The following is a 12901-nucleotide window of genomic DNA, read 5'->3' on the forward strand; positions in this document are numbered from 1 at the left end:
GAGGCAAACAACTAGACCGCCGAAGTGTCTCATAAACAATTCACGATGGGATCCAGAAAGTTGTCTAGCTCTACTCACAGGTGCATATGCCAACAGCCCTTTGACCACTCTGAGAAGCTCTGCAGGACTTCTGCCTGAGGATACAAGAGACCTTCATTGCCACTCAGTAGGCCCAACGTTGCACCCCAACTTGTGTTTGGTTGGCTTTGGAAGGTACCTTGTGTCTTGAATTTAGTTGGCATCTGGATCATTTTATCATCCAGAGCTCTCAGAATACTACGTTCCCGCTATAATATCAGAGAGGGGAACTCAGGAGTGATGGCATCATATATTGTATACAACATTAAAGTCTTACGTCAAATGTAACTGATCTGTAGAAAAGACTCTATGACCCGGAAAAAAGAGACAGTGCATGTACTTTTGTAATCAAAGAAAATCTAAAATAAAAATAATCTATAATAAAAATTATTATTTTTTAAAAAACGAGTGAGTGCCTCAATAGCCAAAGATTCTTCTTTTTTTCTTTTTAAATTGGCAGCAGTGCGTTTCCAAAAGATAACAGAAAATATTACCAGGCGCTGTGCAATAGCTATCAGAAAGTTAATGGAGAGCTCAGTGAATAATGTTATTATTTCCTAAAGAGGCACATGTTTTTCATGCAGAGCTGCCTTTGGCACATCAAGCCTATCAGAGAAATCTATATCTTTAAGCAGGCTATCATGATACTTGCCATACCACATTAGAAACCAGTCAAATACACCTTGCTATTTATTGATTTATTTCAGATGGTAAATATCTACCCACCCACCCCCTGCACTCCTTGCTTAAGAGATGCGCAATGCGCTTGGTAAATGAGGGCTCTTTCCCTTGGTGTGTTGTAATGGTTATAAAATCATACTATAATATCTTTCCCAGAGAGCAGAGGGCAGGGGAATGAAGAATTTGACACAACTCCTTCAGATCTCACCTTTAGTGTGTATGTCTTCGGGTGTGATTCTTTTTTCTCAACAAGACTAACTTTAGTCTTTATTTCACTTTACTCTTTAGAAAGAAGAAGAGGAGGAGGAGGAGGAGGAAGAAGCCGGATGATTCTACTGCCTTCATCTCTGTTTCCCCCCTCTATTTGTATTCCTTAAGACGAGAATGCATATTATTCTATGACTACATCCTGGAACCTCTTTGGGAATTTTATAATGATCTGAACTAAATATAACTGGAGGCAGTCTACACACATCTGTGATCAAAATAGATGGTGTGCATTCTGCTTAAGGTTTCTAGGGGCTGCGCTGAAAGGTGATGCAATACAAGGAGGAGAAAGAGATTTGCTAATGTTCCTATTCCATCCTTCTACAAGAGGTCTAAAACTTAGGACTGTCAGATTGCTGATGGGCAGATGCTCAATAATAACTAAAGCTAAAGAAGATACAAGATCACTGATCCTTGCTTTCCCCCTCGGAGGGAGGAAACGCAATATAGGACGTTTGTATACAAAGCTTGCACTGGATTGTACAGCGAATGTAAATTTCGGGCTACATGTGCCATAGTTTCTGATGGCGGAAACTGAAGGGAGCTGTAGGCCACATCATCTGGGATCTATCAGTTCGGATACCCAGTGCAGGCTTTGAAAAATGCAAGGGTGCTCCCCTTCAGCATAGACGCTCACACGACCTAAAATGTGAAAAAGAAACAAACAGGATCTTCTTGCAGCAAGACTGCTCCCGCTGTTTCAAGGTTCCTAGTTCCATCCATTAGACCAAGTTGTGTGTATGTGTGTGTCTTTCAGTGTGCACGTGAGGGTTTCAGTATGGATCCAGGTGTGTTGCTGCAGTGTGGGGAGGGGTTGCAGGGCAAGATGGGTTGGTGGGGGGGCTTTGGGGCTCAGAGCTTTGGATATGGTTAAGAATTCAATACACTTTGCATTTAAAGGAAAATATATCAAATGTGCATTTTCTGAAACAATACAGCCATCCTTCCCTATTTGAATTTATTCAAATTTTGCAAAGCAATCCTTCAAGCAAATTTTTTAAAATGTAGGGGAGATGCGTATAAAAATGAATAAGGTTAGTGAAAATAACGTACACAAATGCATTATATTAGGGTAAATTGCTTGTAAAAATGTGTACGTTAATCCAAACTGCATACAAAAATGTGTTCATTGGGATAAATTTGTGCTAAATGCTCAATAATTTTCATTTTAAAAATAGCAAATTGCAGTAGAAATGTAGAAAGCTGAATTCAACGTGGCAAGTGGAGAAACTGAGATAGTTGAGAAGCCCTTCCATCCCTTACTCAGAACTTCATCAAAGCAATGAAAGATTGCCTTATAATAGCAGTAATTTTATTGGCTACTCATCTTAACTAGATGGAGGCATTCCTTTGCCCTTTTGATTCCAAAACAACTTCTTTGTTGAATCTGTAGAAAGCGGTTCCTGACTAGGTTCAGGCCTTTTACCCTGTGTTATGTTTTCCTAATAATTATTTTTAACTTGGCAAGCGGTCTCTCTTTGATACTTCTCTGCCCTGGCTAATTTAGAAAGGAATGTCTAGAAGATACACATAGCAGCCAAGTCGATCTCTTGGATGAGCTTATCACAGGGCTTGTGGATTTTGACTTTTGGTCTTAACAAATTCCACTAGTATGAAGTCAGTTGACACGAAGATCTTTGGCACATTTATTTCCCAGCAGGCATTAAACCATGATGCAAGCAGATTTCCAACTGGTGAACACAGCCCAAAATAGCAGCCAGGTCAGCAGGCCTATTGACTTTTAAATGTTGACAAAGGAAACTTCCTGAAGTGTCTGCTCAGAAACTCTGCATTTAATAGTACCTGCACTGACTCCTTTGCACGAGCTCTTTGCAGGTCTTAGATCTATAAATAGCAAACACAGAAATCTTTGCTATCCCTGCAAATAATTGTTTATCTCCTAAACCCATAAAATTATAAAGGTTGCTGGTGTGGAATTAGGTTTTTTAAAAAACCTAGATATTTTTTGGCACACCATCAGAAAGCAGTTCTTAGATGACAATAAAATCCACCCTTCACTTTGTGAGTAATAAAGGTAAAGGGACCCCCGACCGTTAGGTCCAGTCATGGCCGACTCTGGGGTTGCGGAGCTCATCTCGCTTTATTGGCCGAGGGAGCCGGCATACAGCTTCCGGGTCATGTGGCCAGCATGACAAAGCCGCTGCTGGCGAACCAGAGCAGCGCACGGAAATGCCGTTTACCTTCCCGCCGGAGTGGTACCTATTTATCTACTTGCACTTTGACATGCTTTCAAACTGCTAGGTTGGCAGGAGCAGGGGCCGAGCAACAGGAGCTCACCCTGTTGCGGGGATTTGAACCGCCAGATTCGAACTGCCGACCTTCTGATCGGCAAGTCCTAGGCTCTGTGGTTTAACCCACAGCACCACCCGCGTCCCTTTGAAAGTAATATGCTCCCTTATAAGCACAGGGTGGTGAACAGGAAGCAAATTTAGGGATTATCCACACTTTTGTCTTGTCCTGTTTCCTGCCCTCCCAAACCTCCAGCAATTTGGGGTTTCCCCAATTCCCATTTGCTCTGATCTATCGCTAAATAGAACTACAGTTCCGGGTCTACTCTATGGAAGGGCAATGTGTTCTAAATGTCCAGCGTGCATGCAGCCTTAAATATTATTCCTGGTGGGAAGGGAGGGTAGAGGAGGGAGAATCTGAATTTACACTCTCACAATCTGCACCCGATTTCTCAGCCCTCGGTGGTTGCTTCCAAAGCTTTCATTTATTGAACGGCTCTGGTGGTTCGCAATCCCAACAGAGTGCATTCACAGATGTCTTCTTGCAAACAGTGCACTTTATTCCACTTTTCCCCATAAAATCTCTCTCTCAACAGTTTTCTGCTCTGAAAACAGAAAGTGAAGCTAGTTACAAAGACAGCACACACAACGGTTTGTTCAAAGCCCTTCTCTGCCCAAGAATCCCAGGAACTGTAGTTTGATGTTTGACTATGTTTTTATACAGCGGTACCTCGGTTCACGAACTCAATCCGTTCCGGAAGTCCGTTCTTAAACCAAAACCGTTCTTAAACCAAGGCGTGCTTTCCCTAATGAGGTCTCCCGCTGCTGGTGCCCTTCCACTGTTCGGTTTCCATTCATAAGCTGAGGCAAAGTTCACAAACCAGGACACCACTTCCGGTTTTTTGGAGTTCGCAAACCGAATACAGTCATACTTCGGATTAAATGTGCTTCAGGTTGAGCGTTTTCAACCTGAAGTGCTCCGCGGCACCCCGGAAGTAATGGAGTGTGTTACTTCTGGGTTTCACCACTTGCACATGTGCAGACGCTCAAAATGACGTCATGTGCATGCGCGGAAGCGGCAAATTGCAACATACACAGACGCGGGTTGCATTCGATTCAGGATGCGAAAGGGGCTCCGGAACGGATCCCGCTCGCATCCAGCGATACCACTGTAGTTCGTAAACAGGGCTGTTCTTAAAACAAGGTATCACTGTATATGCTGTAAGTGGCTGGGGAAACCCAGCCAGATGGACAGGAACAACAACAACATAGGGGCTTTTATTGGGGGTTTGTTGCTCTTACTGATGTTAATTCTTTGTTTTAGCTCTTGGTATAATTCAAAATATGGTTTGAAGCTCAACATCCAAAAAATGAAGATCATGGCCACTGGTCCCATCACCTTCTGGCAAATAGAAGGGGAAGAAATGGAGGCAGTGACAGATTTTACTTTCTTGGGCTCAATGATCACTGCAGATGGTGACAGCAGCCATGAAATTAAAAGACGCCTGCTTCTTGGGAGAAAAGCAATGACAAACCTAGACAGCATCTTAAAAAGCAGAGACATCACCTTGCCGACAAAGGTCCGTATAGTTAAAGCCATGGTTTTCCCAGTAGTGATGTACTCCAGTGAGAGCTGGAGCATAAAGAAGGCTGATCGCCGAAGAATTGATGCTTTTGAATTCTGGTGCTGGAGGAGACTCTTGAGAGTCCCATGGACTGCAAGAAGAACAAACCTATCCATTCTGAAGGAAATCAGCCCTGAGTGCTCACTGGAAGGACAGATCCTGAAGCTGAGGCTCCAATACTTTGGTCACCTCATGAGAAGAGAAGACTCCCTGGAAAAGACCCTGATGTTGGGAAAGATGGAGGGCACAAGGAGAAGGGGACGACAGAGGACGAGATGGTTGGCCAGTGTTCTCGAAGCTACCAGCATGAGTTTGACTAAACTGCAGGAGGCAGTGGAAGACAGGAGTGCCTGGCGTTCTCTGGTCCATGGGGTCGCGAAGAGTCGGACACGACTAAACAACAACAAAAAATCATTCCATTTGACTGCGTGTGTGCGCGCCTTAAAGACACCGGGTGTACGTCGGGGTGGGTGGGTGTGGGGGGGGGGCAAGGCGTTATGTAGGCGTGTCCCTCTTTTTCTTCGACTTCCTCCCTCCGCATTAGGAGCCGCTGGCTGGGCTTTCACTTCGGCGCGCGTACTACATCTCCCAGCATGCAATTGCGTAGCGCACAATTGCTGGCACTCTTGCGGGAAGGGGAAAGAAGGAGCCGTGATCCCGGGCGCGCATGACTTCGGGAACAAGTTTCTCCTCCTGCCGGATCCGGCGGGACTTACTCCCGAGTAAACGAGCCATAAGGGATGCTGCAGCTTCAGGAGCGCCGGGTTGGAGTTTCCTTAGAAGGAGGGGAAAGAAAGAATCGGGGTTTTCTTTTTTTGAAAGGGAAATCTCTCTTAGAATCCTAGAGTTGGAAGGGATCCCGAGGGCGATCTAGTCCAACCCCGTGCAATGCAGGAATCAAAACACGCAGTCCCGCCGGATCCTGCTTAGCTTTTGTGCTTGTTCCGGCACTTTTATTGCTGCGTCGTAGCCCCTCTTACGAATCTGCCAGCAGCGTTTCTGGTTTTGTGAGTGCGTAGCTCGCAGGTGGGGTCCTTTGCAGCGCCCGCCCCCCCGAAAAAGAAATGTCTTGCTGCACCTTCAAAACTTACCATTTTATTGCAGCTTGCAGTTTTTGCCAGTTTGGACAAAATGCTTTATCCTCAGCAGAGAGATTCCTGCATTGCAGGGGGTTCGACTGGATGACCATCGGGGTCCCTTCCAAGCCCCAAATCCTATGATTCTATACATTAATACAAAGGGGACATCTCGGAACGGGGAGCACAGAAAGAACTGTGTGTGTATAGGGGCTACAAATATGTACAGCCAGAAGGCTGCTTCCCTTGTCTTTCACAGTCCCTGATGCTTGAAGCAGAAAACCCAAATAGTGCCAAGTTCCTTCACCTTTCTTGTAGACCATGGAATGGCTTGGTCACTAAAGCATGATACTCTTAACCTCAGATTTTTGGGTTCAAGCCCCACTTTGGGCAAAAGATTCCTGCATCATTGTGTGACCCTGTGGTCCCTTCCAGTTCTGATTCTGTTGTGGGATATCTATAGCAACAAGCTAAGTAAGTGTCAAGTCTGTTGCCCTTTAAAACCAACCCCCCCCCAATTTGTTCCTCATGCCCCTTAGTTATTATTATGTATTTTATTATTTTTTAAAATTTATCTACCGCCCGCCATCCAACGATCACAAGTCAGTGTGCTTTCTCTTTGCTACTTACTGAGATATTTTTCGACTGAGAGGGTGAGCAGGTGTGCTTAGTTGCCCACGTCTGGTTGCAGTAGTAATTTGGATTGCCTGTTCTGAATTTTTTGGGCCTAGAAACTGATAAATCTTGATAAACGTCTGGACAGATTTTTTTTTGTTCCACAAAGAGAAAGCCCCGGGGTGGGTGGGTGTGTCTATTAACATGGAGCAGTAGGAAGGCATTACAGTGGTACCTCGGGTTACATATGCTTCAGGTTACAGACTCCGCTAACCCAGAAATAGTACTTTGCTTCAGGATGAGAACAGAAAACAGCAGCGGGAGGCCCCATTAGCTAAAATGGTATCTCAGGTTAAGAACAGTTTCAGGTTAAGAATGGACCTCCAGAATGAATTAAGTTCTTAACCCGAGGTACCACTGTAGTTTAATCTGTGTACAAAATTGGAAGGAAGTTCTGTAGGAGTCAAATATGTCTGGCAGTACAGTGGTACCTCGGGTTAAGTACTTAATTCGTTCCGGAGGTCCGTTCTTAACCTGAAACTGTTCTTAACCCGAGGCACCTCTTTAGCTAATGGGGCCTCCTGCTGCTGCCATGCCGCCGGAGCACGATTTCTGTTCTTATCCTGAAGCAAAGTTCTTAACCTGAAGCACTATATTTGGGTAAGCGGAGTGTGTAACCTGAAGCGTATGTAACCCAAGGTTCCACTGTATATCTTTGAATACCAGAGGCTGTGGGATGTCCAGTAAGGGGGTTTTTACCTGCTCATAGCAAGCAATAGACCATACGCCTATGGTTGTGCATGTTGAGCTGCTGAGTGGCAGCCATTCATGTTTGTTTAATTTTATTACAGTGACGTGCTATCAAGCGTTCTGAGACACAAACTTGCGAGATCGCAACAGGAAAATGGGTGACTGTTCAGAGGTATGTCGCTGCAAATTTATCTTTGCTCTGTATACAGTTTTGATTTTAAAGCTCCTATTCTGATCCTTAACAAGCTTAATAAATTCACAGAAGCCACTAGCACACACACACACACACACACACACACACAAACCCCCACTTTTCATGTGTGCCCATGTTAGTCTATACCATTTAGGGGGAAAAAAGTTTCGTAAAAACGTTTTACTTGGTGTTTACAAGTCCAGCTCTACATTGTGTAATTATATGGATAGTTTAAACGTTGTTTGAACACTTCCAAACAAACCAGCATTTTATTTTTCACACACAGGAAAATTAAAGCAACCGAATGATTAATGTGACTTGGCTTTGGAGATGTTGAATTAGGTCGTTGACAAGAACAGAGAAAACTGTATCTTCTTATGTCTCTCAGGATGCCTCCAGATGACTTGTTTATTGACGATTTATCCTGATTTGTTTTACAGGGAGATTATCTGACATTGGCTATGTAATGAGCATTCATTTTGATTTGTTTAGATAGATGGAAGTGCCTCACAGCAAGTGTCATTCCACACTTTCCAGTGTGGTTCCCCACCACTTTCCTTACAGCAAAAAGTCTGAAATTTTTAGGAAGCGGGGTTATTGAGCAATCAGCTATAATTGTGCAACCCGAATTTGCCAGTATGTGACTGGATGAGACTTGAAAATTGTGAGAATCTGGAAATGCCCTTCGTCACAAGAACAATTTCCATTTCCTTTTGGAGTGTCCTGTGTCAAAGGGCAGGACCAACATGGCAGCTAGTCTGATACACCATGTTTTATGCATGCGTGCTGAAGACATATTCGCTGATTTCAGTGTTTTTTTTCTAGACCAGTGTGAAAATACCATTTGGAAGCAAATATCTAGACGCAGTTTTCTCCATCCCCGAGAAGAAGCTGCCATATGCCGTGATTCTCACTCACGGAGCATCTGGTGATATGAATTTCTCCCACCTTGTATCTTTGGCAAATTACCTGGCCTCTCATGGATTTCTGTGTCTGCGATTTACCTGCAAAAGCCTCAATATCATCTATAGAACTAAAGCATATAAGGCTGTTGTGGTATGAAAGACCAAGTTTGCTTTTTAGTTTAAAGAGAATGAAACATTGTGCTAATTCTTGTACCCTAAAGTGTTATAATCCTTTACTTCTTTATCCGGGATTAAGCCCCATTTAGCTCATTTGGGTTTCTGAATAAATGCGTATCGGATTGCAGTCTAAACTAGATTGCCCTTATGTAGCTTACTCCAATCAACATGAAGACTTCATAATATAAAATTTATATGTATGTAGACGTGGGTCTTTTTCATGTGGTTTCTTTATTTTTCACTATGTAAGAAACTGAGTGTATTGAAAGCAATTCCTGTTCTGGGTGCATCTTTTAGCAAGTTACTTTCTAGATGTTTCTATTGATTATCCAAAAAATATTAATCTCTAACCGTTTTTAAAAAGGAATATTTAAGATCATCAGGCAACTACACACTTTCTGGCATTTTTCTTGGAGGTAAGAAAATTTGATGGCGTATATATGTAACACAGCTTCTTATTTCCCTCCTGCAAAACAGGGTGCTGACAAATATTTTTGAATGAGGCAGGCATTTCACATACCAGGTTTTTGTTGTTGTTGACTGCATATGTATATTTTAAAGATACGGATTTAAGCTACAGTGGTACCTCGGGTTACAGACGCTTCAGGTTACAGACATTTCAGGCTACAGACTCCGCTAACCCAGAAATAGTACCTCGGGTTAAGAACTTTACCTCAGGATGAGAACAGAAATTGTGCGGCGGCTGCGGGAGGCCCCATTAGCTAAAGTGGTACCTCAGGTTAAGAACGGTTTCAGGTTAAGAACGGACCTCCGGAACGAATTAAGTTCTTAACCCGAGGTACTACTGTATTTCTGCTTAGCATTTCCGAACAACACAGACCTTTGTCCTCACCCTAAAGAGTCAAAGGCCAACATAAACAGTTGATTTTGCCTCCAAATGAGGCTAGGACCCAAACCAATGGATTCAAGTTACAAGAAAGGAGATTCTGACTAAACATCAGGAAGAACTGTTTGAGGTGGTGGCCTCTCCTTCCTTGGAGGTTTTGAAGCAGAGGTTGGAAGGCCATCTGTCATGTGTAATCTAGTTGAGATTCCTGCTTTGCAGGGGGTTGGACTAGATGATCCTAAAGGTCCCTTCCAACTCTACTTCTATGATCAAAACCTTTAATTATGGAACTCCATGCATCGATTCACTAACTGCCTATTTGATAAGGAATTCAGTGTTGCACTTTTCACCTGCACAAGTATTTCAGCTTGCCAGACAGAATGGTCTGCCCTCTCTCCCCCCGCTTAAAGGCATCCAATTGGTCAGAGCTGGAATTGACCTGGTCCAACAGAACTTTTCCTAAAACTGTTACGGACCTTGACAGCTTCTTGGCTGTGATTTAAGCCTATTTCCTCCAGCAGCACTGAGCTGGCTGCAAAAGTTCATGTTGCCTCCATGTAAATTAATCCCTAGATAATGTGCACCAACTGTAGCAGGTTCCCCAGTTTTGAGTGCTTTCAGCAGAGAAATACGGAGGATTAGAAGGCCTCGAAAATGGTTGTTATACAGAATGCGTAGCTCGAATCACAAAAAATGTATTTCCCCCCCTTGATTCTTAATGGGATGTAGGCCGTTCAATGGGCTCGCGCGCTGCCGCTTCTGTGATACGACAAGCGGACCAAGATAATGACAGCTTCATTCAAGGTCTGATATGCTTGTCTTACCCGCTGCATCGACCAAGGCTTCACTCTATACTTCGGGATGAAGATTTATTGTCCATTAAGTCCCCTGTGCTATTTGTGTCTGGAGATACAGATGAGATGTGTGATAAAGTGAGTACCTAGACGCGCTGGAAAGTGGAGCAAATAACACTCTTGCTTAAAATGTGCAATACCGATGAGATAAGCCCATGTTTTCTAACATGGTAATGAAAGGAGCTTCTGGAGGTTTGTCTTGCTGGGTTGCTACGTTCAAATTAATGGCGGGTGAGAAGCTTTGGTTTCTTTAACACATGGGTAGGCAAACTAAGGCCTGGGGGCTGGATGCGGCCCAGTCGCCTTCTAAATCCGGCACATGGACGGTCCAGGAATCAGTGTGTTTTTACATGAGTAGAATGTGTTCTTTTATTTAAAATACATCTCTGGGTTATTTGTGGGGCATAGGAATTTGTTCACTTTTTTTCTTCAAAATATAGTCAGGCCCCCCACAAGGTCTGAGTGACAGTGGACCGGCCCCCTCTGAAAAAGTTTGCTGACCCCTGATTTAACAGAAGCTTCACCACCTCTCCCTTTCTCCACACTTAGTTATTTATTTCTTAGTCAGTACTAACAAATAAGTCAAACCCATAAAAAAACACATTTCCCCCTTTGGAATTGCCCAGTTTGTATCAAAAGCAAACCATACTTCATTTTAGAACTTTTGTTTACATAGTATATGCTTTTACATCTTTTCTACTGCAGGTCATAGCAATGAGCTTTGTATATTTTCCCAGAGCAAGGCAGATTTTATAGAAAAAAATTAATCTATCTTACCCACTAAAGTGTGTGCGCATGAAGTTAAGGGCAACGCTCTTTAATAATCTTGCTAGCACTATTAAACGCCACCAATTTTTTTTCTTGCATCCCACGTGATGCTCTGCTTAGAGAACCATGCGAAGTCAACATGGACAAAAGATATTCCTGTGCCATGCCGACAGTTATTGACTGCCTCACCCGAGTAATGCTGGCTTCTGTGGGAAATGAACTCTTTAAGAGTTAGATACGTCTTTCTGATCTATTTTGTCCCTCCATTTGTTTCAATAGCAACTGCTGGATGGCGTTGCAGTCAAAATGCAAGCGCCCAAGAAAATCCATTGGGTTGAAAAAGCAAACCACAGCATGGCAGCGAGAGGACGAAATGCAGACGACATCTCGATGGAAATAAACAGGCAGGTTTTGTCTTGGATCAAAGAAATCATTGAAGAGCGACAGAAGCAATCGGCCAATTCCAAATAGCCTCTGTACTCGGTATAGGATGGATTAATAACACTTGGATTAATAATACTTAGAGGAGTATAAGTAATCAGCTCTGTGCTAAAGCACTGGCAAAAACAACTGCGTGTTTTTGTAACTTCATTGTATTGTAAAATATGTTCTATTTGGTTTTGTGTATATATAGTTAATGTTCAGAGATAACGGAAATAAATAAATCTGTTTTTTACTTTCTAAAAAAAGCATTGTATCTCACACATCTACTTTTATACATGGTATTTTTTCCAAAGCAAATATGTTACCAAACAATTCTTTACTGGATTACATGAAATGGGTAGCCTGGCCATACCATGCCAAGTGGAGTAGTTTGGAGACCAATTTCCTCCAACGTAGCAGATTATATCTGCATTGGGTAAACCTGAATTTACAGGGGGAAAACATTGAGATTGGTATTGTTTGGTGTCACATTATCTGGACTATGCAGACTAAAAGGGAATGCAAACAGTAAAGGTAAAGGGACCCCGGCTGTTAGGTCCAGTCGTGACCGACTCTGGGGTTGCGGCGCTCATCTCGCTTTACTGGCTGAGGGAGCCAGCGTACAGCTTCCAGGTCATGTGGCCAGCATGACGAAGCCGCTTCTGGCGAACCAAAGCAGCGCACGGAAATGCCATTTACCTTCCCGCCGGAGCGGTACCTATTTATCTACTTGCACTTTGAGGTGCTTTCGAACTGGTAGGTTGGCAGGAGCAGGGACCGAGCAACAGGAGCTCACCCCGTGGCAGAGATTCAAATCACTGACCTTCTGATCAGCAAGCCCTAGGCTCTGTGGTTTAGACCACAGCACCACCCACAAACAGTAGTAAACAGTAAACTTTGCATCGTAGAGTCGGCACCATCATATAGGCTCTGCAAGAAAATTCCAGAAGAACACAAGGGAGGGTGGCTGGCTGGTTATTATGGGGGACAAGTGAGGGATTAGACCCAATGAGCCATATTCCGAGCAAGAAGTTTGTTCAGTACTTTGTGACTACAACATGCCTGTGGAAACCTGGTATACAAGGGCAAAGACTCCCCCGATGTGCTAACTTTCTGCATATCGGAAGCACCCAAACATGCTACTCTGCATCTTCAAAATGATTTTGTAGATAAGTTGGCATCCTGACATGGGTGGCGCTGTGGGTTAAACCACAGAGCCTAGGATTTGCCAATCAGAAGGTCGGCAGTTCGAATCCCCACAACGGGTTGAGCTCCCGTTGCTTGGTCCCTGCTCCTGCCAACCTAGCAGTTCAAAAGCACGTCAAAGTGCAAGTAGCTAAATAGGTACTGCTCTGGCGGGAAGGTAAACAGCATTTCCTGGTTCGCCAGAAGC

General features: G+C 43.6%; 1 protein-coding gene across 6 annotated transcripts in view; it reads left to right on the plus strand.

Moving 5' to 3' along the window:
* TEX30 (testis expressed 30) overlaps positions 1-11826 on the plus strand; it is a 39465-nt gene extending 27639 nt beyond the window's left edge. The window contains exons 2-7 of one of the 6 annotated variants that reach the window (XM_081908303.1): positions 1052-1293; positions 7443-7513; positions 8360-8590; positions 8981-9032; positions 10193-10395; positions 11365-11826. In XM_081908303.1, coding sequence (XP_081764429.1) covers positions 7496-7513; positions 8360-8590; positions 8981-9032; positions 10193-10395; positions 11365-11556 — 696 coding nt within the window. In that variant the 5' untranslated portion in view covers positions 1052-1293; positions 7443-7495 and the 3' untranslated portion in view covers positions 11557-11826. Of the gene's footprint in view, positions 1-1051; positions 1294-5441; positions 5665-6490; positions 6638-7442; positions 7514-8359; positions 8591-8980; positions 9033-10192; positions 10396-11364 lie in introns of those variants that run through there. The other 5 variants (XM_081908304.1, XM_081908302.1, XM_081908307.1 and 2 more) reach the window with 5 other exon arrangements.
* Positions 11827-12901: the final 1075 nt, after the last annotated feature.

The sequence above is a fragment of the Podarcis melisellensis genome, assembly GCF_964234715.1.
Source record: "Podarcis melisellensis genome assembly, chromosome: 4".
NCBI lineage: Eukaryota > Metazoa > Chordata > Lepidosauria > Squamata > Lacertidae > Podarcis > Podarcis melisellensis.